The 26708-nt window shown below is 44.7% G+C and overlaps 1 protein-coding gene and 2 non-coding genes across 3 annotated transcripts; all 3 read left to right on the forward strand.

The window, feature by feature from the left end:
* The first annotated feature begins 7000 nt into the window (after positions 1-7000).
* Trnat-ugu lies at positions 7001-7073 on the forward strand. The gene has a single exon. It is a non-coding gene; the product is annotated as a tRNA-Thr (tRNA).
* A 2116-nt stretch (positions 7074-9189) lies between these two features.
* Trnap-ugg lies at positions 9190-9261 on the forward strand. The gene has a single exon. It is a non-coding gene; the product is annotated as a tRNA-Pro (tRNA).
* A 387-nt stretch (positions 9262-9648) lies between these two features.
* On the forward strand, positions 9649-22695 carry LOC125358534 (ribonuclease 4). Its single transcript, XM_048355716.1, has 2 exons — positions 9649-9812; positions 21442-22695. Exon 2 carries the CDS (start codon positions 21448-21450, stop codon positions 21889-21891), a length of 444 nt encoding a protein of 147 aa, XP_048211673.1. The 5' UTR covers positions 9649-9812; positions 21442-21447; the 3' UTR covers positions 21892-22695.
* Positions 22696-26708: the final 4013 nt, after the last annotated feature.

Below are 26708 nucleotides of genomic sequence, written 5' to 3' on the forward strand. Positions count from 1 at the left end.
CACACACCCCAATAGCATGTGCCTGTGCTCTTAACTACAAAAGTAGGCCAGAGGAGGAAGAATTTCAGTACTTGAGACCCTATCTGAAAAATAATTAAAGCAGAAATGGGATTGTGGGTGAGTTCAAGTAGTAAAGAATGTCTTCCCAACAAGGTCAGGAAAGGACCTAGTGTATTGTTTGGTTTTTGTGTGTGCCAATTTTGGGTCTTGAACTAAGGGTCTAGATGCTGTCCCTGAGCTGCTTTGCTCAAGGCCAGTGCTTTACCACTGGAGCCACAGCTCTACTTTTTTAATGGCAGTAGATCTCAGTCTCCTATGGATTACAGGCATAAGCCACCAGAGTCTGGTGAGAGACCTTAAGTTTAAACTCCAGTACTGCTAAGAAAGAGACAGAGAGAGAGAGAGAGAGAGAGAGAGAGAGAGAGAGAGAGAAAGAGAGAGGGGGGAGAGAGAGGGAGATCATCCATAATTTTGCAGATTTTGAGCAGAATACATTCAAAATGACCTGTCACATAAAAACCACATGAGTAAGAATTCGCCAAACCAAAGTAGCAGGTTACAAAATCAATCCACAAAAATCAGCAGCTTTCCTGTACACCAGGAAATGTACAAGCAGAAAAGGAAATTATTAAAACAACACAATTTGCAATTGCTAAAAATAGAATAAATTACCTAGGGATCAACCTAACCAAAGAGGTGAATGAGCTGTTTAATGAGAACTATAAAAAATCTAAAAAGAGAAATCAAAGAGGACACCAGGAGATGGAAAGACCTCCCATGCTCATGGGTCAGCAGAATCAATATAGTGAAAATGGCCATATTGCCCAAAATGATATACAAATTCAATGCAATCCTCATCAAAATCCCAGCTACATTCTTCACTGAAATAGAGAAAACAACCCATAAATTCATATGGAACAACAAAAGGCCTAGAATAGCCAAAGCAATTCTAGGCAAAAGAAGCAGCACAGAAGGTATCACAATACCAGACTTCAAGCTGTATTATAGAGCCAACATAATAAAAACAGCCTGGTACTGGCATAAAAACAGACCTGAAGATCAATAGAATAGGATAGAAGACCCGGAAATAAATCCGAATACTTTCAGTCAGCTGATATTTGACAAAGGAGCTAAAGGCATATAATGGAAAAAAACATAGCCTCTTTCACTACTGCTGCTGGGAAAACTGGGAAGCTACATGTAGAAAACTCAAAGTGGACTGTAGCCTATCACCATGCACCAAGATCAACTCAAAATGGATTAAAGACCTCAACATCAGACCTGAAACTACTGAAGGACAGAGTAGAAGAGACACTAGAACTTACAGGCACAGGAAGGAACTTCCTGAACAGAGTCCCAGGGGCACAACAGATAGGGGAGAGACTCAACAAATGGGACTACTACAAAATAAAAAGTTTCTATACAGCTAAAGACATAGCCACTAAACTAGAAAGACAGCCAACCATATGGGAAAGGACCTTCACCAGCACAGCAACAAAGGTCTAATATCTGTCACCTACAGAGAACTCAAGAAACTAACCCCCTCCAAACCCAGTAAACCAATTATTAAATGGGCAAATGAGCTAAAGAGAGACTTCACAGGAGAAGAAATAAAAATAGCAAAGAAACATATGAGGAAATGTTCAACATCCCCGGCAGTAAAGGAAATGCAAATAAAAACAACCCTGAGACACCACCTCACCCTAGTTAGAACGGCCTATACTCTGAACTCAGGCAACAACAAATGCTGGAGGGAATGTGGAGGAAGAGGAACCCTTCTCCACTGTTGGTGGGAGTGCAAACTAATACAATTACTTTGGAGAACAGTATGGAGGTTCCTCAAAAACTCAGCATAGATATACCCTATGACCCAGCCATACCACTCCTAGGCATCTATCCTGAACAACAGTTCTCAGGATACCATAAAGACATCTGCACATTCATGTTTATCACAGCACAATTCACAATGGCCAAAATATGGAAACAATCCAGATGCCCCCTACAGATGAATGGATCCAAAAAATGTGTACCTGTACACAATGGAATACTAAATAGTTACTAGAAATGATAAAATAATGGTATTCACAGGGAAATGGTCAGATCTTGAACAAATAATGTTGAGAAGACAAACCTAGAACACAGAGAACAAAGATGCATGGTCTCCTTGATATATGATTGATGGGGTGGCAGGGGGAGGGAGAACAGTAGAGACCAGGACTGCAAAATAACAAACTTCTTTTCAAATGGTATTTCCACAAGTTTGGGTTAGTGACTTTACATTATGTATCTAAAACCAAACAATTATCAAACAAACATAAAAGGTCTAGGATAGACCTAACAGAGGCTCACAGTAGCTCAACAGCTATGTACATATGATTATATAAGAGGAGGCTAAGCAAAATGAACTCCAAGAGAAGGAAACAGGAGGATTTTTATGGTTGTTGTTACGTTTAATGTACTAGGTGAATTTTCTTTGGTGTACCCCATGTGGTTACTTTATATGATTTTGGTACACTGGATATTGTATATATGCTTATCTGAACTAGGGAAGGGAAAGAAAAATGAGGGAGAGTGTAAAAAATATGACAAGAAATATACTCACTACCTTATTATGTAACTGTACCCCCACTGTACATCACCTTGTCCATAAAATTTAATTTAAAAAAAGAATTCACCAAACAACTGATAACATCAAATTCAGGCATTGGGATTATCAGTCACAGATATTAAAACAAACACATTTATTTATTTTCTGAGACTGGGATTCAAACTTTTGCTCACTGGCTAGCTTTCTATCATCTGAGCCACAACTCCAACCACAAAAGGGTTATTTCTTTTTGTTTTTACAATCAGTATTTTAAATAGGTAAGCTAGAAAATATCTATGAGGAAATCAGAAACAAAATTTGGGCTAGCAATTTTGAAAAAGAACTAGAACTTCAAGAAGTGAAAATTATTATTTAACCAAAATGGCCCCAAAAACATGGTTTCCAAAATTTAACAGAAACCAAAAGTCAGAAATGTATGGAAAAGAGAAGTTAAAAGTAGTGGAAGGCAGGATGTGATACATGAATGCTTGTTTAATTTTTGTTGCAAGAAGACACAGAAAATGTAGGGGGAAAAGAAAGAAAATGAAAGTAGCAGTTAGAAGACATGAGGATAAGCTTTGTGAACCTAAAATAGAGGAATGTTTCAGAGTCTCCAGTCCTTGTTAGGTAACAGGTAGACATAAGGAACAGAAACATAAGGAAATGTTTGGCTTGTGCCTGACAGTGTATTGCTCTTGAGATCTAAGACAATTAGCTTTACAAATATCATCCTGTCCACTTATAAAAAAGAAGAGAAATAAGAACTGCCAAGAGCCAGTACTCAGACTTCAGCTTCAAACCAGTTGGAGTTACCTTGGATCATTAACATGTCATTTTAATATAGATGTAACAAAGATTCACCTCCCACCACCATGGATTTTTCTTACATGGTCATAGGAAATCACATGTACAAAATGGTCCTGGAGAGATGTAATTCTTGTACAACTTTCACACCAACCACTCCCCAAGAACTGGTGCTAGGGAGCAACTTCATGGTCCAAAGTCTCTAAACTTTATGTGTTAGGGCAGAAGCCATTGTCTTCCTTACAAAGTTTCTCAAAGACTTTGTGGTCTATATTTACTATCTCAATAAACTATATTCTTTTGTGATATTTTCTAGAACTGGGGCTTGAACTCAGGGCCTGGGTGCTTTCCTTAGCTTTTTTGCTCAAGGCTGGAGATCTAACATTTGAGCCATAGCTTCACTCCTGGCTTCTTGCCATTTAATGAGAGGTAAGAATCTAATGGACTTTCCTGCCCACACTGGCTTTGAATCATGATCTTCAGATCTCAGTCTTCCAAAAAGCTAGAATTATGGGCAGGAGCCTCTGGTGCCTGGCTTCTGCCAGGTAGTGAAGAATAAGGCTTATGTTTTTCCTGAAACCTTCTCTTTCCAGGTGCAAGAATTGAAATTGTTGTACAAAATCAATACATGAAAACAAAATCAATAAATGAGAAGATAGTGGTTATTATAGCTGGATACTTTCATTCACATGTTTAAGTCCTGACTGCCAGTCCCTCAGAAAAGGTCTTATTTGAGATGAGGACTTTAAAGGAATGATTAAGTTAAAATGAACCTACTTTTTTCAAATTGACTAGTGTCAGGTTGGAAAGTGACACAGGGATGGTGCCTATACAAAGACATGAGCCAAGAAGAAAGACCACAGAAGAAACTACGCTGAGATACCTTGTTCTTGGATTTCTGACCTCCAGAACTATGCAAAAATAAATATGAGTTGTTTAGGTCATGCAATGTATGATATTTTTCCAGAACGAAAGCAAAATCAATACCTACTTCTCTCATATCTGAAAAAATATGAGGGTTTTTTTTTTTTGGAGGGGGGGTGTCATTCACTAGTCTTTTGCTTCAACTTGTGCCCTTTTCTCAATGTATGATCAGTGGAACCCAGGTCATGTTCCCTCTGCTGTCTAAGCGGGGGAAACAAGTTTTCTCAAATAGATTTACTCATAATATGTAAACTACTGGGCTTAAGAAAAATGTTTAAAGGATATGGGACAGCCATGAATATGGCTACAACAGGGCTGTTCATAAAACACATATCCAGGCTTCTGTTGTTTTCTCATTTTATTCTCCTTAATGAGTTTCTAACTTTGGCTTGAACTCAGTGGGTGAGTTAGGTGATTTGATTTAACCTTGATCTATGGATCTCTAGACTGTGGGGCATGCCAGGATGCCTTGCCTCACTAAGAGGAAGTCCCAGTTGGCCCCACCTGTTTCCCAGCCCTGGGGCCACGTGGCTATTATGAAGGAAAGGCAGTTCTAGCTGGCCCCCCTCCCAGCCTTGGGACCACGTGTGGTCAAGATGGCGCCTGGTGGTGAACCCAGAGGTGGTCCTGTGGGCTGTGATGTAGAATTAGGCCGCCTCTTAGGACTGGTCCCTCGGCTCTCCACCCTTGATGGACAGCTCAGGCCTCCTCACAGTCCCTAGATAGGTGCACAGTACACCCCTCCCCTTCCTGCCGATCTTTGACCTGTTTGGCTCCTGTGCCTTATTTAATAGAAGGATCTAACTCAATAAACGAGACTTTGCACTGGACTTAGCTCCCGGGCTGTCTGTTTGTCCTCTGGTGAGGGAGGGCTGGGTGCAGGCGGTCTGTCGACCCTTTCCTCTTCTTGGCTCACCTGGTCCAGGCGTGTTTCCCCATCTCTCCTGAAGGTCAGGAGAGCAAGAGTGTCTAGAGACCCCGACACTAGACAACCATATTCCAACTAGTACAATACCCATGGGCTGCTGCTAGGGCCTGCCTAACCTCTAAGATAGCCTAGCACTTGCCCCATGCACACTCCTTTCCACATACCTTGTCAGAGCAGACTTCTCCCCACCCCCCAACCCCTTACAGGTATCACCTTGCTTCTTCAAGGTACTGGTGAGAACCCACTCTCTCTCTTCTTTATATATTTCATATCAACTCCAACAGGCTTTTCCTTCCCTCTACCTCTCCTTCCTTTCAATTCTTACCTCTTTGGTTTTGTGCTTGGTCATCCTTGAGACTGATTCCCTTTGACGGCATATCCACCCTTCAGTGTATTCTGCAACCTATGCTTGGTGGGTTTCCATTTTCTATTATTTAAAAAGTTTAACTTCAGGGGCTGGGGATATAGCCTAGTGGCAAGAGTGCCTGCCTCGGATACACGAGGCCCTAGGTTCGATTCCTCAGCTCCACATATACAGAAAAAATGGCCAGAAACGGCGCTGTGGCTCACGTGGCAGAGTGCTAGCCTTGAGCGGGAAGAAGCCAGGGACAGTGCTCAGGCCCTGAGTCCAAGGCCCAGGACGGCCAAAAAAAAAAAAAAAAAAGTTTAACTTCACTCTTGTCTGCTACTAACACGTCTTCTCAACTCTTCTCTTTTTGAGGAAGGAGGGGGTGGCCTCTACCCCAGATTGTGTTCTACTATGAAGCCTTAAATACTGCTTGCTTCTTTGAATGGAGGGACAAAAGATGAACAAATTTAGCAGTGGTATTCACTATACACTTGGTTGAAATAAACTATACAACTTGTGGGTAGGGACAGGAGGAAAAAACTCGGAGATATTGAGGGAAGGGTGACATTATAAAGGAGGGGGGGGTAACTCATTACCTGACTTGTGTAACTGCCTCTGTACATTGCCTTTTACAATAACAGTGAAAAATTAAAATTTAAAAAAATATTGCTGCTTTGTTGGGCTTTGCTTATAATTTTCCTCTGGCATGGGTAGCCCTGCCCTCATGTCTGCCTAAATCTCTACCTGGTTGTATGTGACTCTACCTCATCCCTTCCTCAGGGCCCCTCGGGGGTGGCTCACTTTGCAAGCTGTGGGCCCCTTTCACACCTTGCACGGTTGCCTTTCATGGCTGTCTTCCATAAAAACGGCAACTATTTGGTTCCACAAAAACATGATAAGTGATTCCAGATTACTGCTCACATTTGGACCTGTATTTTCTGGTGCAGTGCCTAGCACAGAATTGGAATTCCATGCTTGATGGCTGAAGGCCTGGATTAAATAGAGAACTGGTGGCGATTTGCTGGGATGCAGAGAAGTCCCCTCGGTCCAGGCCAGCGTCGCAGGTGGTGGGAAGTCCCAAGGCGAGAGGAAGCGACTTGTGGAAGTTGCCATTTCTTCCGAGGCTGGTGGTTGGCTCCTTGGTATGCCAGCTTGCATCTGTAATTTTCGGTCTGAAAGTGGGGTGGGGACGACCGACATGTATTCGTGTCGACGTGGGCACTTAAGGGAGACCCCACTACTCTGCATTGTTCCCATTAAGACCAGAGTCTGCAGACTGAATTCCATTACTGTAGCGATGAAGGAAGCTACAATAAAATCAAGACTTTTATTTGCTTCTTATACTTGATTTAGTGAAGGTCCAGGAAAGCTGCCTTTTCTACAAAAGAAAGAAGGCCAGTGGCTGTCTGGCCCTATAGCTCAGGGGTTAGAGCACTGGTCTTGTAAACCAGGGGTCGCGAGTTCAAATCTCGCTGGGGCCTGCTGAGTAACTTCTCTTTTCTTTCCAGGAAAGAATTTCACTGCTTCCTCCTCTCTCGGCTGAATCACCAGGTCGTAGTAGTCTCTGCGCTCCTTTTATGCTCCAGAATCATGGGGTAACGCCACATGGGCTCCGACGAACTGCGAAAGCCCGGTGTGGCCACTCGCGGCCCGCGCCCCGACACAGCAGCGGCCAGGGCGGGAATGGGACCGAGCCCGGTTCTGGGCCGGTTCTGCGTGGACGTGAGGAACAGGACTCCTAAAGTCCGGGAGCCCGACCGACGCCGTGGACTTGTCTCCAGGGCTCCCTGGGGTCTCCACATGCGTGGGTCACAAGCAGGGAGTCACCGGTATGGTTTCGAATGAATTGTGGTTTTCCTTCTGAACACCTGCGATCCGGGTCTTCTCCTCCCTCCCCTCCCCAGGGCCGTCGCGCCTGGTCCGCGGGAGAGGGCCGGGAGTGAGCGCGCACCCGCAGGGCCACGTCCCCGGGCGAAAGCTGGTCCCGGCCGGCAGGGGCTCGGGTTCCAGGGCGACAACGCGCGGCTCCGCCAAGGTGATCCTCAGAGAGGCAGGAGAGTCCTCTTCTCGAGGATAGTCCTCGCGTCTGCAGAAGCAGGACTTCCTTGTGTGTTTGCTGTGCGTCAGTTCTTCAAACCCTCGCCTCCCTCGTGGCCCGTGCCCACCGGTGTCCCGCCCAGAGGGTTCCAGAAACGCTCAGCTATGGAGCAGGGCTCTTATTCCTGGATGTGTAGTTCGACTCCAGCGCGAGGGAAAGGTGACTGTGTGGGGCTGTACTTTCTTCTGGAGTCCTCTGTAAACATTCTCCAAGTACTTCACTCCTTAAAACAAGAACAAATGGCACCCTGCAATGCCTAAGTGCATCCCGTAGGGAAGAATATCTATCGAAACGAAAGGGTTTTTCCTTTGTTGCTGTTTTTGTTTTCCTTTTCTTCTGTCTGTTCCTTTATGCGTGTCTTTGGGAGTGACAACGAGTGAATAAATGCAGCAGGGACACTAGGAACGGTTGAAAATGAACTATGTATCTTGAGGGTGGGTTGGGAGGGAAAAACTGGGAGAGAGTAGGGGAAGGGGCGGTTATCCGAAAAGAAACGTCCTCTACCTGACTTGTGTAACCGGAATCTCTCTGCACATCACCTTTATGATAACAATTTTTAACAGTCGTTGGGACACCTAATCAGGGATCTTGCGGCAGGTTGGAAATCCTGAGCTACTTTCCTTAGGATGTACTTTCTTTTGGCTTCAAGTTAATCCTAGGGTGCTGCCTAAAATCCAAACGCCGTGGCCAGAATCCCCTGGACCGTATCGTGGGGTACAGTTTGTGTATGAGCCCCGTGGACCACAGCCCCGGATTTGCGGAACACCTTCCTTAACTGCGCCTCCGGGCCGGGTGACTGCGCCTTCGGCCTCGGTGACTGCGCCCTCGGCTCGGTGACTGTGCCTCCGGCCCGGCCCGGGCGACAGTGCCTCCGGCCCCGGTGACTGTACCTCTGTCCTCCCAGTGACTGCGCCTCCGCCCGGTGACTGCCCCGACTCTAACTTTTCTCGGAAGAAGAGGCGCTCCGGATTGCTTTAGATACACATTTTGGCTCCGTTCTGCAGAGTCTGAGCTTGGGTGGGACCGGAGGCAGAGAGGCCGAAGCATTTAGATCCCAGGTGCGGAGGGAAACCCGAGGAGCTCCCCGGGTCCGGTGCACGCGGACTCGGTTCACCTCCCGCCCTCGCTCTAGGGGCTTGCGTCTCACCCCCTCGGAAGCTGCGTTAGCGCCAGGGGTGCAGGACACGTCCCGTGAATGCGGGCGGAACCTGGCCCCAGACCCGCAGCTCCGCCGCAGCCTCGAGCTCTACCAGCTCTGTCCCGACCCCGCACTGTAGTCAGACTCCATGCTGCATCTGGAGACGTCTAGGATGTGGGTGGAGGGGAACGAGGATAAGCGAGTCGAATGGCGCTTGGGGGATGGAAGAAAACAGCTAGGTAGAAAGGGAAAACCGCATCGGTGGACAGCGAACTGCGCACCGCCCTCCGAGGGGTTGATTAGCCAATAGATGGCAGCAATCTGTAGTTCAGAGGAAGTTTCAACCGAGTGCCTCTACCGTGGCTCGTTGGTCTAGGGGTATGATTCTCGCTTTGGGTGCGAGAGGTCCCGGGTTCAAATCCCGGACGAGCCCTCCTTGTACTTTTTTCTTTCCTTTTCTTTGTCAACTTGATATCAAGTACAAACGTTCTCCGATTCCGTCCCACAGGAGGACAGCACCGAATGACTGTGTGAAAGACGGATCTGATGACCCGTGCTGGGCAGACCCGGGGGGCTCCTGGCCTTCGGAAGCTGGCGAAGCTGTCACAGGTCTTCTCCGAGCGGTGCCTCGGGTTCCAGGGCCAGCGGCTCGGAGGGCCTCGGCCGGCTGCCCGGCTCTGTGCGGGTCCCAGGTTGAGGGTGGGGGGGACTCAGCAGTAGGGGCCTCTTCCAAGAAGTGGGGGGCGGCCCCCTCACTCGGGGGCCGGCTCGCTGGCTTCCTCCTCCCCTCGGTTCCCACTTTGGTCCGAGTGCACACCCAGGCGCGCGCCACTCCGACCCCACCCAGATCCAGAGCAAGACTGCGAAGAACAGCTTTGTGTCTGCACAGCTTCGGTCTGCGAGGAAGGAGCCAAGTGGTGGGAAACAAAGCCTCTTGGCTACCCCAGCTCCACACGCCAAGGCAGGCTCGCGCCCTGGGCCCGGGTAAGGAGCGGTTCACCGGGAGCTCCGGGGACCCGGGAGCTCGGGGGACCCGGGAGCTCGGGGCCTGGGGGCCGAGGAGTGGGGAAGGTGTTGTCAGCGGATGGAAGGTGACGGAGGGGGTGAGACTGACCCCAGAAGTCAAAATAAAGCCCCCGCCCAACACGTTAATTTAATTTAATAAAAAAATTAATCTGGGGAGCGGGGACAAGACCATTTCTCGCTGGTGGTAATGTACTCCCTCCCTACCCAGACTTGTACTTTCCAAACCAGGAAGAGATGCCAGCGTGGGTGCCCGGCTGCCCAGAACTCATCCTCAGAGTGACTGCAGAATCTGAACAGGGAGCCAGTTTGCCCCAAACTAAGGAAACTGCGGGGCTCAGAGTCAGATCAGATTTGTGCAGCCAGGACTTGTCCAATGTTTGTTTACTCCTGTAACTAATACTTGGGAACTGGTGGTTTTGTCTGGTTTGCTCTGCCTCTCCACCCTTCACCCACCCTCGGTCTGTTGTGAAACTCTTGGGGACCCGGCCAAAAGCCTCTTCTCTAAACTTTCTTCCTGGACTTTGGGATTTGGTTCCTTACTCTGAAACAGCACATCAGATGGTGCCAGCATAAGGGTGAAACTAAAACATCTTCATTCAGGAAGGACAGAAAAACTCTGTTTCAGCACGGCTTCTGGAGCTGTGAAATCCTGAGCTAAGATCTTACCTCTGTGACAGTAGAATCTTATTATCAAGCTACAAATGGAATCCTTAGAGACCCAAAGGGCATGTTCATCTGGACAACATATGACTAACATCCAGAAGCAGAGCTGTCTAACTTGTTAGTGAAAAGGGATAATTTTTTTGCAAATGCTTCAATTCAAGCAAATCTTTTGGGGGCTGGGAATATGGCCTAGCAGTAGAGTGCTTGCCTCATATACATGAAGCCCTGGGTTCGATTCCTCAGCACCACATATATGGAAAAAGCCATGGTGCTGTGGCTCAAGTGGCAGAGTGCCAGCCTTGAGCAAAAAGAAGCCAGGGACAGTGCTCAGGCCCTGAGTTAAAATATGTTACATATTTCTGGAAATTTGGACACATTTGATGTAGGTTCCCTTCAAGCAACTATTTTCAGTTGTACATTTAAAATTAGTTTTCATTTTCAAGGAATTACAATGAAATTTAAAAGCTGCATGGTGAGTTGGAAAGGTTCTAGTCCCAGGAACAGCATATGTTCTTTGAGCATTTCATGTCTCTGTCTCTGTTCTTCAGTTTTCTTGTGTGTAAAATGAGGGCGGACAGTCTCAGGGGCATTCTAACTGTATGAAGAAAGGAAATGGGGTCAGTCACATAGCTCTTACATAAAAGAAGGCACTCTAGAATGTGGAGGTAAGCTGTAGTTTAGCAGGGAGGGTAGGGAAACCACTCCAGGAAAAGAGCAATAGCTTTGGCTACAGTCAGAGCACAGATGTCAGTTCATTTGCCAGCAAGGGTAAGATGTTTGTCAGGCTTTTGTTGGAAGCATTGCTAGTATGACTCGAACTAAAGTAATGTGGGCCAGTGCTGACTGGAGGAATCTCTCTGTACATTTCATTTCATCCTCAGATCTCAGCCTCCTGAGTTGCTAGGATTACAGGCATGAGCCACCAGTGCCCAGTTTGTCAGAAGTTTTAGCTACTAAGTAATTAATTATTTTTAGCATTAGCAGGGCTTAAACTCAGGGCCACTTGTTCTCAAGGCCAACATTCTACTACTTGAGCCATACTTCCATTTCTGGCCTTTTGCTGGTTAACTACAAGTCTCATGGACTTTTCTTTCCTGAACTGGCTTCAAATCTTGATCCTCATATCTTGGCCTCCTAAGTAGCTATGACTACAGGTGTGAGCCACCAATTCCTGGTCAGAATTTATTTGTATGATTTGACAAGAGTTTCACATGTAATGCAAGATAGCCAGGCACTGGTGGTTCACGCCTGTAATCCTAGCTACTCAGGGGGATGAGATATTAGGATTGTGGTTCAAAGCCAGCCCAAGTAGGAAAGTCCATGAGACTCTTATCTCCAATTAACCATCAGAAAACTAGAAGTGGCACTGTGACTCAAGTGGTAGAGCACTAGCCTTGAGCTGAAGAGCTCAGGGATAGTGCCCAGACCCAGAGTTCGAGCCCCGTGACCAATAAAAATAAATAAATAAAATAATGCAAGCTATAATGTGTGTTGATCAAAGACTTTTTAATTGTATTTGGAAACACAGGTGGGTACTTAGATTCATTTTAATGAGACAATAAAACTATTAAAAAGGTATTTTATGTTTAAACATAAATACATCTTTGTGCCAAGTTGGGGGGGGGGGGGAACGGAACATCTGGCTTTTGTGTTCTCAACTATATGAGCAGGTTTCCAACCACCTGTACTTAAGGGCCTGACAAAATGTGGGCCTTTACTGTTGAAATGGCTTTCTAATGGTGAGGCATAGCTCTGACAGCAGAGGCTGCCTTCTTTGGGCAAGGGTGTATTCCAGGCCTTGGGGCTATGTGTGTGTGTGTGTGTGTGTGTGTGTGTGTGTGTGCGCGCGTGCGCGTGCTACAGGGTAGGGAGCGGTATCTACTACTTTAGGGCTGTTGGTTAGAAAAGGGCCATGTTGATGGGTCATCTCAGGCTATGAGGGTTGGTTGCTGCTTCTCCTGAAGACTGTTGAGGCAAGGCGTGTTGCAACAAGCCTGGCAGCATTCCTTGCTAACAAATGAGTGCTTGATGACTGTTTAGAACACAGTTTTCCAGAAGTGCTGCGAGATTACTTTAAAATGGGTACTTGCAAATGGTATGTTGTCCTCAAAAGGAAACTGCAAATGGGAACTCTGTTGGATGCCTGCCAGGGTTCCCTCTGCTTTTTGGGCCCCATTACTCAAGACTTCTTTTGCTCCAGAAACACCTTGAACTATGGTATTTAGCAAAGCAAACTGGCAGAAGTGTGCCTGCTACTCCCTTTTTAGAAACTTTAGTATTCCTGATGGCTCAGGTGCTGAAGGAAAGCAGTTGATAGCAGTATGCTTAGTCCTTTGCTCTCCAGCCCTAGAACTTTTGCCAGTATTGGGACATGAACTCAGGAACTAGGCACTGTCCTTTAGCTTTTTGTTCAAGGCTGGCACTCAACTACTTGAGCCAAGGCTCCTCTTACAGCTTTTCAGTGCTTAATTGGAGATAAGAATCTTATAGATTTTCTTCCCAGACTGGCTTCAAACCTTAATCTTCAGATCTCAGCCTCCTGAGTAGCTAGGATAACAGGTGTGTGCATGACATTTTTATTCAAGTTTTGTTAGTTTCCTCTCTCTAGAACCCAGGAAGCTGGATCAGAAGGTGATGTGAAGCTAGGCATCGTAGCACTTGCTTGCCATCCCAGGACTCAGATGCAGAGTCAGGAGGATTGTAAGTTCTAGTCCAAACTAGGCTACATAGTAAGACTGCCTCAAAAAGCTATTGGAGATGAGAGAAGATATGAATGGCATTCACTGTACTCCTTCCACTCTGTTCCATATATATTTCTCTTCCTCTCATCATGTCCTTCTAGTAGGCTGAATCTTCCTCTAGGGGCCTTGCAGCTTTTACACAAGTAGAGAGTCCCCCAGCTTTTCACATACACCTGCACATACCTAAACTGAGTCCATACAACTAAGAGCCATCCATGTGGGATAGCCACTTCGTGCTTGCTTCATTAGGAGTGGGTCTAGGGCTCCCACAAATCAAGAAGTGGGCATCTCTTTTGGAGATTGGATGGGACAGAAGAGGCTGAGTCTGGATTCTGGATGTGTCTGGAGATCCTGGAAAATCAAGTATATTTCTTCTGTCATTGAAGGGCCTGAAATCTGACTCTATTATTCATATACTCCTCCCTTTTATTTATTTGTTTGTTTGGTGGTTTTTTTGCTAGTCCTGGGACTTGGACTCAGCGTCTGGGCACTAACCTTGGCTTCTTTTTGCTCAAGGCTAGAACTCTACCTCTTGAGCCACAGCACCACTTCCAGCTTTTTCTGTTTATGTGGTGCTGAGGAATCAAACCCAGGGCTTTGTGCATGGCAAGCAAGCACTCTACCGCTAAGCCATCTTCCCAGTCCCTTCTTTTTAATGTTCTGTTAATGGGGCTTGAACTCAGGTCCTAAGCACTGTCTACACTCTACTACTTGACTCACAGCTTTACTTTTTTTTTATTCTGGCTTTTTGGTGGCTAATTGAAGATAATAGCCTCAGAGACTTTCCTCCCAGGCGAGCTTCAAACCACAAGCTTCCAATCTCAGTCTCCCATGTAATACAATGACAGTATGAACTACTGGCAACTGGCTTCATCTACTCTTTCATCATGAAGTTTCTTTGCTAGCAGAAGAGGCACAATACCTGCCTCACACAGTCCCTGTGATGGTCAAATGTAATAATGTACACAAGAGCTTTACAAAAGGAAAGATAGCATTGATTATTATCATTATAGGGGTGATTTTTAAGTGCATTTGTTGCATTGGAATACAGCTTGTCCTTAGATGTTGCCTTCTCAAATGTGGGCAGATTAAATACTTAGAAGTCAGTGAATGACAACAAAGGGCTAAGAAATTTTAAAAGTTAAACATTAGCCAGGTGAGGTGGCTTATGCAAGAAAATAAGGAAATAAAAACAAAAGTTAGCAGAGTGTCAGTGGCTCACACCTAAAATCCTACCTACTCAGGAGGCTGTGATCTGAGGAGGAGATCGAAGCCAACCCTGGGCAGGAAAGTCTGTGCAACTCTTATTTCCAGTTAACCACACACACAAAGGCAGGAAATAGAGCTCTGATTCAAGTGGGAGAGTACTAGCCTTGACCAAGAAAGCTTAAGGTCAGCGACCAGGCCTAAATTCAAGCCCCAGGACTAGTACATGTGCACACACACACACACACACACACACACACACACACACACTATTCTAGATCCAGTACCCATGGAAGCATGGACACATTTGGCTTCCTGGTTTTTGCCTTATATTTGAAACCAAAGATTGTGGATAAATAGAACATATAAGCTGGGCACTAGTGACTCATACTGGTAACCCTAGCTACTCAGGAGGCTGGATTTGAGTATTATGATTTGAAGCTAACCCACGTCGGGAAGTACATAAGACTCATATCCAATTAGCCAACAAAAATCTGGAAGAGAAGCTATGTTCAAGTGATAGAGTGCCATCCTTGAGTAAAAAAGCAATAAATAGTGCCCACACACTGTTTAAGCTACAGTAGTGGGGGTGTGTGGGGGGTATATCTTATATATAATATATATAATCTTTCTTCCCTGATTAACCACATATAATAGTTATAAATGAGACAAGAGCAAAGCTACTCTCAATGCCCTTCAGCAACTGGCTCCTAAGACTTTTTGGGATACAGTATGATAATTTTTCCTAAACCTCCCTTTTGCTACTAGTCCTATTAATTTTCCTTTATCTACACATAGACTATTCCCAAAGAAATCTATGTTCCTCCACTTTTGCATATATACATGCACACATGTATATATACATGCATGTATGTACACATACATATATATGCACATACATGTACACACACCTATCTTCCTCCTGGAACATTGTGTCTGCCTTGTAGACTTCTTCCAAGGCAGAGATGATATTTCATGGATGCAAACTATTGTGTGTGAACCAAGAAATCTCAACCCTGTTGTGAGCCAGCATAAGTAAGACCCATGAATATCAGAAAGATAGAGGACAAAAGGTCATGTTTATCAAAGTTTACCCACTCCCAAAGCAATTTTCTAATCCACCCAGGTGGGTTAATATTTGACCGAGTGGGGGGGGGAACAAATGACTGTCCTTGTTCGTGCAAGCACAGTGTCATTGGTTTGCATATCTCTGCCAGTACTAGGAACTCTTAGATCTGTGGTCCCCACCCCTTCCTATGAGAGCTATATAATCAGAACCAGAGTGGCCTTCAAATTCACACATCTGGAGCACTTTATCCAGGAGCAAACAGCTGCACCCATCTTCATCTGGAGGGAAGCTGCCAGACTTGCACAAGAGTCTTCCTCCTGGGTAATCTACTTCTCTGCTTGTTATACCTGTACTGTTTTCAGCCGTTTATCTACTTTCAGGAAATCTTGCAAAGCCTCTGCACCCAAGCTCATGAATTAATAAGAAAATGAATAACATTCTAGATTTAAAATGAATATCAGTTTCATTAGGGATAGCCTGAGTGTGGGTAAAGGAAAATTAATAGGACTAGAAGCAAGCAGAGAGCTCGGAAGGATTTCCAAACTGCAGTAAAATCCCCCAAAGGTCTTGGAAGCCAGTTGCTGAAGTAACGTTGTTCTTATCTCTTTTAGAAGCATTTTATATGTTTTAACTAGGGAAGAAACAGAAGTATGTTTAGCACTGGTCCTTTCTAATCTTCAGCACTTATTTCTTTTGTTAGAAATTGAGCCACACCTCTAATTCTAGTTCTTTGCTGGTTAGGTTCAAGGACTAAACTTTGTGGCTTTTGCTGTGACATTTGTATCTAGTGGGGCATCTTTGGTCTCAACATCTGAAGCATAGCAAGTTTACATAGAGACTAACCAGGCCTGCTAGCTAGGATGCTCTTCTATGAACCACGGAACCCACAGTGGAACTTTTTTTTTGCGGGTCCCGGAGCTTGGACTTGGCCTGAGCACTGACTGTCCCTGGCATCTTTTTGCTCAAGGTTAGCACTCTACCTCTTGAGCCACAAGAACCACTTCTGGCCTTTTCTGTTTATGTGGTGCTGAGGAATTGAACCCAGGGCTTTGTTCAGAGGATCTTTTTATAAGGATCAACTATCTTTAAGTAGATGGACGACACTGCCAACATTCCTATCCATCTCTGACACCTAGTGATGTCTTTATGTACTACTAGCTCTTGTTCTACCTCCTATTAATTTTTGAGCTGAAATTCTGGCACCGGGCAAAAGGTGTTGGCTGTGACCGCTTAGGTCCCTTTCAGTTTTGAGTGCTTAGATTCTACAATTACTTTTGATATAGAAGTGAGTAATTTTCTACTACAAAGCAAGATACTTAATTGACTACAAGTCAATAAAACTTTCCAGAGGTGTGAATTTATATTTGTTTTTATTAGCTTAGCGATCTTGATGTTAAATTTATTTTTTTTTAATTTTTTGATTTTTTGATTTTTTGGCCAGTCCTGGGGCTTGGACTCAGGGCCTGAGCACTGTCCCTGGCTTCTTTTTGCTCAAGGCTAGCACTCTGCCACTTGAGCCACAGCACCACTTCTGGCCGTTTTCTGTATATGTGGTGCTGGGGAATCGAACCCGGGGCCTCATGTATAAGAGGCAGGCACTCTTGCCACTAGGCCATATCCCCAGGCCTATTTTATTTCCTCATAAATTTTAGACTGATTGACTCATCTCCTTACAATATTATTACTAACCTTCTTTTCCTTGTTGTTCAAATTCTAGAAATCTGAAAATCATATGAAGAATCCAAATTTAAGTACTCAGATAACACTATATTATTTTTAACCTGAGTTTGCAAAGCAGTCTTTCCTTTAATATTGAATTTGTTGTATAATGTTCTTATTATAAGTAGATGAATATTATACAAGTAACACATTATAAGTATAAATTATATACACACAGCATGTAATTATATATTTTAACATGTTCAGACATACATTTAATATTCATAAACATGTTTGTACTTTATGATGGGCAGTTGACATTAATAATAAGGAAGTCAGTTGTGATACATTCCTGTTATACCAGCACTTGGAAGGCTGAAACAGGAGGATCATGAGTTCAAGGCCAGTATGGATTATATAGCAACACCCTGTTTCAAAAAGAAAAAAAAAGCTGGATGCAGGATGCATAGTTCATTGGTAGAGCACCTGCCTAGCAAGCATGAGGTCCTGAAAACCCCCAGCATTACTGGGTGCAGTGGTTCCCAGCAGTAATCTCAGCTACTCAGGGAGTAGAAATGAGAGGATCATAGCTCAAGGTCAGCTGAACCAAAAGCTAGCAAGACCCCATTTCAACACAAAAGCTGGATGTGGTAGTGTATCTGTGTCAATTAAACTTTTACAAGAAAAAAAAACAAACTAGGCAGAGAAGTACCCACAAGATTTAAAAGCAGAAGGCAAATGTGCAATTTGACAAGTGGGTAGGTGGCAGACCAGCGACTCTGCAGGAGCAGTGTCTAGGTGCAAGCACTTACTGTTCTTTTAGGGGTAGCTGTCTCTCCTGGAATCATGTACCACTCCTTCCATAAACTCCCCAAAGCACACTTGCATTAGATTTTATTATAGATTAGAATCCATATGCTTAGTAGAATCTTTTTCAGCTACAATTTATTTCCGTATTGTGAAATGACCACTGAATTTCCTTAGCATATAACTTGGTATTCTTCAGCATTGTACCCAATTTATTGATGGTTATCATGAAGCAGACAAGGTAAACCAATAGGTGTTGGTCTAATCAGCATTATATATGCTGATGAGAAAGAGAGTTTATTTTTCAACCACATGCCATCCCATCTATACCCTAGGTTTCCTTGATCTTCTAGATTCGTGGCCACAGTTCCTGGACTGCTTAGCCATACCACAGACCTAATGTTAGGACCTTCTTGAGGACCACAAAGTTTTAGATGAAAGTGTTCATTGATTTATATGTGAGACATGCCAAATAAAAATTAAGAATCAATAATTTTAATGTCTATGAAAGCATAAAATAATAAGATCTTTATAAATTTAATTTAAAAATAAATAGTATTACTTTTAAGAATAATTTGAAGGTCAGATTCTTCTCCCATTGTAAGAGTTTCTCACTGTTGATAATGACTATCAAGAGAGTAATTATAAGGAAATTAATCATAGTCAACCATAAATTAAATGAGTTATAGACAACTTAAAAATAGAAATTCTGGGGGCTGGGAATATGGCCTAGTGGCAAGAATGTTTGCCTTGTATACAGGAAGCCCTGGGTTCAATTCCTCAGCACCACACATATATAAAAAGGCCAGAAGTGGCACTGTGGCTCAAGTGGTAGAGTGCTAGCCTTGAGCCAAAAAAGAAGCCAGGGACCGTGCTCAAGCTGAGTCTAAGCCCCAGGACTGGCAAAAATAAATAAATAAATAAATTCTGGGGTTGGGAATATGGCCTAGTGGTAGAGTGCTTGCCTTGTATACATGAAGCCCTGGGTTTGATTCCTCAGCACCACATATATGGAAAAAGCCAGAAGTGGTACTGTGGCTCAAGTGGTAGAGTGCTAGCCTTGAGCAAAAAGAATCCAGGGACAGTGCTCAGGCCCTGAGTTCAAGCTCCACTACTGGCAAAACAAAAAACCCCCACAAAAATAGAAATTCTGCCTGGCCCCAGTGGCTCACAATGTAAGCCTACCTACACAGGAGGCTGAGATTTGAGGACCGAGGTTTGAAGCCAGCCCAGGCAGAAACCATTGTGAAACTCTTATCTCCAACTATCCATCAAAAAGCTATGGCTCAAGTGGTAGAGTGGCAGCCTGGAGTGAAAAAGCTAAAGGACAGCACCTAGGCCTTGAGTTCAACCCTCAGTATCTATACACTACTTACTTAATTAAATTCTAAAAGTCAAAAGTTTGCAATGTTATTGTTGGATGTGGGATGCCCTTGGATATTTGATATACTATGGAGTAGATCTATGATGGGTTGTTTTGCTACTTGAGTGCTCTACCATTTGAGCTACACCCTACCCAGCCCTTTGTTTCTTATAGTTATTTTTCAGGTAGAATGTGGGGGAGGGTTATTTCCCTCCCACTCTAGCCACCTTCATATCTGGAATGAAATGCATTTGCCACCACATCTAGCTTACTGAGATAGAGGCTTGATAACGTGTGGATGTGTGTGAGAGAGAGAAAGTGTGTGTGTGTGTGTGTGTGTGTGTGTGTGTGTGTGTGCCTGTTGGCCTCAAATCTGGACTAGTGGCTCACACCTGTAATCCCAGCTACACAGGAGGCTGAGATCTGAGGATCACAGTTCAAAGCCAGTCCAAGCAGTCTTTGAGACTCGTATCTCCACTTAACCACCAGAAAACCAGAAGTAGTGGTGCTATGATTCAAAGTACTAGAGTGCTAATTAGCCTTTGGCAAAAGAGCTCAGGGACAACACCCAGGCCCTGAGTTCAAACTCCAAAACAACCCCCCCCCCAAAAAAAAAAAAAAGCTAAAAGTTTAACTGGGGCCAGTCCTTGGACTATACAGATTGTGATGGGTCTGCTTTACTCTCAAAATACTGTCATTTCTAGTTAGGATTGCCCACTTCTTTTGAACCAGGGATGGTGTTTCTTTGCTGGTGAATCAATTTTATAAGACTGAAGCAGTCAAAATCCATGTTAGTCCCAGGACTGACCACCAGAGGGAAGCATCTGGCTAGTCACTGTTGGCAGAGATCAAACCTCCACCTTTCTGCAGTTGATCCAGAAGCAACTCTGAGCATGTCTTTATTATCCTATTTGTCTTTCTTCTTTTATCTTTAAAATATCAGATTACTATAATTTCAAAAAAATTCTGTTTACTCCATTAGCAGAATAGTCATGTGAGAGGAAATATTAATACTAGACTTTTTATTCTATTTTCTTTTCTCCATTTCCCTCAATTCTAAATGAATTAAAATCAGTGTATAAACTTTCCTTGACATGAGTCTATCTAAAACACTGGGAGCTAAAAGTTTTCAGGGGGGCTCAGCATCAGTGGCTCATGCCTGTAAACCTAGCTACTCAGAAGGTTGTGATCTGAAGATCATTGTTCAAAAGTTAACCTTGGCAAACAAATCCTACAGACTCCTATCTCCAATTAACCAGCAAAAAGTTAAAAGTGGAGGTATGGCTCAAGTGGTAGAGCTCGAGCATTAAGCAAAAGCTAAACAAGAACACAAGGTCATGAGTTTCAAGCTCCAGTACTGATGTACATGTCTGTGTGTGTGCGTACACACACTCTCCTCCTCCATATGTAAATAAAATAAAATGTTTTCAGGGAACCAAACACTTCCCAAAGAGCATACCAGGTAATTACCTTATGAGATCAATTATTGTACTTTTGCATACATTTACTCTGGCTACACAAACCTGGACAATAAACTACTCCTTTCAGCTCTGTTCTAGCTTAGTGAACTGACTATACCAACTGCTCTCCAGCAAAGAGAAAGACTCATGTTTTTAGAAATCTATGTTGGGGCCAGGCATTGGTGGCTCACACCTGTAATCCTAGCTACTCAAGAGGCTGAGATTTGAGGATCACGATTCAACACCAGTCCAGACAGGAAAATCTGTGATACTCTTATCTCCAAATAACCTCCAGAAAACTGGAAATGGCGCTGTGGCTCAAAGTGGGAGAATGCTGGTCTTGAGCAAAAAAGCTCAGGTACAGCACCCAGATCCTGAGGTCAAGATCCATGACCGACCCGGGTGTGTGTGTGTGAAGTCCATGTAGGCAAACTGCTATTGTTGGGAGAAATAATGATGGGAAAAGGTGGGAGCAAGGTAGATGGTAAATGGTAAAGGGAATCGGTGGATGGTAAATATAAGGAAGGGAAAGAGAACTGCGGAGTAGAAGAAATGTCAGCCTACCATCCCCAGCTCCTTGTTGGTTCTTAGTCTTTTCTTCTCTTTGCTTTTTCTCTAGGTGGTGATGGATTTGCAGAGGTGCCAGTCTTTGCTTCTGTTCTTGCTGCTGACCCTCCTGGGGCTAGGGATTGTACAGCCCTCCTATGGCCAGGATCGCATGTACCAGCGGTTCCTGCGACAGCACGTGCACCCTCAGGAGACAGGTGGCAATGATAGCTACTGCAACCTGATGATGCAGAGACGGAAGATGACCACCTATCAGTGCAAGCGCTTCAACACCTTTATCCATGAAGACATCTGGAACATTCGTAGTATCTGCAGCACCACCAATATCCAGTGCAAGAATGGCAGGATGAACTGTCATGAGGGAGTAGTGAAGGTCACAGACTGCAGGGAGACAGGGAGTTCCAGGGCACCCAACTGCAGATACCGAGCCAAGGCGAGCACAAGGCGAGTGGTCATAGCCTGTGAGGGAAACCCAGAGATGCCAGTGCACTTTGATGGATAGAGGCATTGTGGAGGGATTACGGCCAGTGGTTGGCCTTTGAATAAGTCTGAGATAGTAATGAGTAATGCATTTGAGAGGTCTCAGGCTTTGGCTTCCTCTGCTCATTTCTTATGTCTTTCTCCATATAACTCATTCTATTAAATATATTACACCCAAAGATGGAGACATAAATCAATAATGAATAGGTTTTTCTACAATAAGCTGCTTCTCATACTGATCAGCTTAGCACTCTCAGATCCTGTCCTCTGGAATGTAGTCACTATATGTGTTTATAAGTATCTGAACCATTTCTAAGGGCTTTTATCCAAGCTTTTTCATTTTAATATCCCAGCACTTTGACGAGTCTATTACATATAAAGAGATTTGCTGAAGGCCATGGTAGAAGACCTGAGACTAAACCCAGTTCGCCGGTTACCCTGTAGAGCTTTCTCCCCTCACCACCAGTTCACTGGTTACACTAAAGAGCTTTCTCTCCTCACCACCAGTTTGCCAATTATCCTATAGAGCTTTCTCCCCTCACCACCAGTTCTTTGGAAGTACCTGCTTTTTTGTTATGCTAAAAATGCCAGCCATTGAAGGAAACCATTTGGAAATAGCAGAGTGGCAAACTTAGAGCTCTAACATTATTGTTATACTTATGTCTGATAAGATGAAGAAAAGAAATTTTCTTTGCTTTCTGAACTTTTGAATCACCCTAGTAAGTCAGGGTGATAAAAATGTACTAGATCTTAAGAATTCACTTACTTTTCCTGACTGAAAGATTTTTCATGTTTTTCCTTACAATAAAGGACTTATCAGCAGAAATCTAAAAAGACAGTGCTATGAGATAATGTCTTCTTGTTCTATCCTCCTTTACTTCCCTGCTGTGTAGGTGTTCATGTATCTTACTATCCTCATATACCTCATCCAAAGACTGATGCCTTCAAATCCATGACCACAACACAAAAACTGTTTGTCTCATTCCACCAGAAGGGGCTCCTCCTCACAAAGACTCTTTGTAACCAGGACTTTGGGGCTACTTTTGCTAAAAAGCAGTGACTCTTCAATTAGGCCTGAAGATGCCTGGGGAGTAACTAAAAGCAGGACAAACATCACTTAGAACATCTGTTTTTTAAACATGTTATGGAGTTTGAGGGAGGAGACTCCATGTCCCCCCAAGAGTTCACCACTCAGAGACAATCTCAAGTAAAAAGATGGATTTATTGGGGAAGTAAAAAGTGAACTGACCGGCCAGGGACACAGTGCAGACTCAGGGGCTACCACTGTGACCCCGAGTGATGCTCAAGTTGGGGTTATAAAGGCAAATACCACATGGTCAAGCCTGCCACACGCCGGTGGCCAATGAGGTCACAACACTTACAGAGCATGTCAGGTCACACACAGGTGGCAATGGAGTTACAATCTGCCTCATAGTAACTGTTTGAACCAACCTAACATTTTAGTTAGAATTGGCATGTGAATTTGGTGGGCCCCACTCAGTGCAGGGGGACACACTTACTCATGGGGGTGGGGGTACTATTGTTAACCTTGAACGTTCCGCAATGCAGGTGGTCAAGCAGTTTCTTATCACAGCCAGGGGGACCTTCCCTGGATTCCAAGCAGACAGGGCACGGCCCTCAACCCTGAAGCTCAGGGGCAGGAAAAATCTTAGTGAAGATGGAGTCAGCTTCTGCTCTCTTTAACTAATCTGAGATGGAGTCAATCTGACACCCCTCAACATCCCCTTCTTCTTTTATGTCCCTGAATCAAATCTTTGATTTATGGTCTTCCTGATGGTATTTGGAATAGTATTTGGCCCTCAAGACCCTTAGTTACATGAGGAGACCTTTCTGGTTTAAATTTAGATGACTTCACAAGTCCCTTAACCCCACAGATACAGATACAGATGAAGATATTTATATTATAGCCAACTTAATTAAAGTGACTCCACCCACAGGATGCTGGGGAGAGCAAAGATGAGACAAGGGCCAGTCTGATGGGACTGCTGCTCCCAAGCTTGCACCCAGAAAGAAACAGGTTATCTGTGAGGTTCACCCTCAGGAGGGCTGCAGGTGCTCTCACCTGTTTAAATCTCCATCTAGTTACCTAGGTAACTGGCACCCCTGGAGGAAGTTACCTCCCTCCCTTCCCTGAGGTCTCACCCTAATCCATTTGGACATTCTCTAATACACTTGGACACACCTCCTGAAAGACTGAAGTAATTCCATTTTGAAAAAGAGGCAGCCATGTTAGAGTTAAAACTGACTCTGAGAAGCTGAGAGTGCTGTCACTGGGAAAAGCTACAACTATGTGCCCATCCAGTAGCTAAGCAAACAATAGACAGGGGGCAAGCTGACTTAGCCAAGAATAAATGGTTGCTGTTTTGAAATGTGCAGATGGCCCCTAATCAACATATCAGGCATTGCTGAAGGGCGACTAATGGGATAGCTGCTAACATGGGAAGCCCTGACGTTGTTTGTTCACTTGTATAAAAAGTATGCAATCCCCTTTCTCAGGGCCCTCGTCTCTCAGCTGTGTCTGGTGAGCTCATTGGCCCAAATGCACATTCACTAATAAATGGCACCTTTGCTTTTGCACCGATCTCGGTCTCGGTGGTCTTTGGGGTATCTGGATTCTGGCACAACACTCCCACCCCACGCATTGCCTGGGAGTGACTCTCTAACCTTCCACGCGTGCTTTCCAATTTTCTTAATAGAGCTAGTCAACTCCAGTCAACTCAGAGGAGTGGGAAGGTTACCACAGAAAGAATGTCCCCCCAAAATAGAAGCAGCCTTATAGCAGGAATCAGCTGGGTATGAATGGAGTCCCATCTGCTTTTACCATCGTAGAGGTGCTCAGGGTGAAGATGTAGATTCTTGCAGATGACCATCAGGCCGTCCTAGACCTTAACCCAAATGGGATGGGCAGGGACGTGGCGGCAGCAGGTAGCAGTGTCTCCCAGTGGCTCCAATAGAATGTCACACCTTCTGCTGGGTTGCCTGCAACTTTCTGCATAGACTGGCTAAAGAAACTTAACTGGAGGCCTACTTTGGTGAAATCTCCTAATATTTTCCTGGTTGCCTTTTTAAGTACACTGGCTTTTGCAGGCTGGTACCTCATTGGATTTCAAGACAGCTTTATGTAATCAATGACCTCTGGGTAATTTTGCCAGGGCAATAACTTTTAGTCATCAGATATTTCCAGTAAGGCTAGGATTTTCTAGGCCAACATAGAAGGCTTAGCCTGTAGCCATCTCTCACAAGTGCAGTCACCACTCTTGTGCACTCGTTTGTGGGGCACACCCGGACACCTTGAATCATCACAAGGCGGTTCTAGCTGGCACCGCCTCTTTTCCCAGCCCTGGAACCAGGTGGCTGCTAGGCACACCTCCCGCCTCAGACCACATGGTGCCAAGATGGTGCCAAGGGAGGAACCAAGAGGCAGTCCTGAGGGCCGTGACAAAGATGTAGGCCGCCCCTTAGGGAGGTCCCTCGGAACTCCACCCTGACGGACAGCTCAGGCATCAAATCACAGCCCCTACATAGGTGCACGTATCCCTCCCCTTCTCCAGCCCTCCAACCTGTGTAAAAGAATAGATCTTTTCCGGAATAAACAACGAGTTGGCTCAACCTGCTCCCAGGCTGCCTGTCTGTCCTCTGTGGAGAGCGGGGCTGGGTGGTGGTCTGTCAGCCCCCTATATCCTTTTCCTGGACCCATCCGCATGGGGTGTGCTATCCCGTCTCTCCTGCAGGACAGAAGAGTGCGGGAGGCTAAAAACCCCCAACACTCGTTAGCACTGTTTTCCATACCCCTACATTATCCTGTCTCATCTTCTAAAAATGACTCTGGTCCCTTGATCTTGAAGGGGAGCTGGTGGGCAAAGATCATCCATCTTCTGCCACTTCTTCAGGCTGACTCAGGGGCATTGACCTTTCCTAGCCAGGAACCTGTACCCTTAGCCTACTTTACTAAGGGCTGTAGGATCAGATGTCCATTAGGAGCTTTACTCCAAACCGGAAATTACGTTTAACTTTTAACAACTATACAGACTTACATTCTAGTTTGCAAAAGCATTTTTCTGACTGGCTGGGGAAACTGATCTCTGATGACCTAACAATGCCTAAATTAGCTTTGCAGGCCTTAGATAGGTCTCAATAAGGACACAATCTCAGGTCCACAAGCTTCCTTTCCTGAACAGATGTGTCAGCTCAAAATTCACTGCCAGTTAGGGTTTTGAGCAGATGCAGGGGAGTAGGATTTTAAACTATCCCCACATTTGAAAAACTTAGCTTTACTACTCATTATCACAGATGACTGGCAAGTTCCTGTCCAGTTATAAAGTAGACAGACATGGGCATTAGAGAGACATGCTTACAAACTATTCTTCTAGGACCTCCCAGCTCTGATTAACTTTTGTTATATTTGTTTTGTTTTTGTTTCCAGTCCTGGGGCGTGGATTCAGGGCCTGAGCACTGTCCCTGGCTTCTTCTTGCTCAAGGCTAGTACTCTGCCTCTTGAGCCACAGCTCCACTTCTGGCTTTTTTTCTATATATGTGGTGCTGAGGAATTGAACCCAGGGCTTCATGTATACTAGGCGAACACTTTACCACTAGGTCATATTCCCAGCCCCTCTGATTAACTTTTGAAGGGCCAAACACACATGAGTCTAGGATCTGACACCATCTCTGCCATCCAAGCAGTGGCTTACTGCCTCTGGAAGCTCCATCACTTTTGTCCCAGTAGGGTCTTTTCCATTCTTGGATAGATGCAGCTTTTGAATTTTCCAGGGTTTGTTGCTGGACTTGGACTCAGGACCTGAGTGCTATCCTTCAGCTTTC

This window comes from Perognathus longimembris, chromosome 10 (genome assembly GCF_023159225.1).
Source record: "Perognathus longimembris pacificus isolate PPM17 chromosome 10, ASM2315922v1, whole genome shotgun sequence".
In the NCBI taxonomy this organism is placed as follows: Eukaryota; Metazoa; Chordata; class Mammalia; order Rodentia; family Heteromyidae; genus Perognathus; species Perognathus longimembris.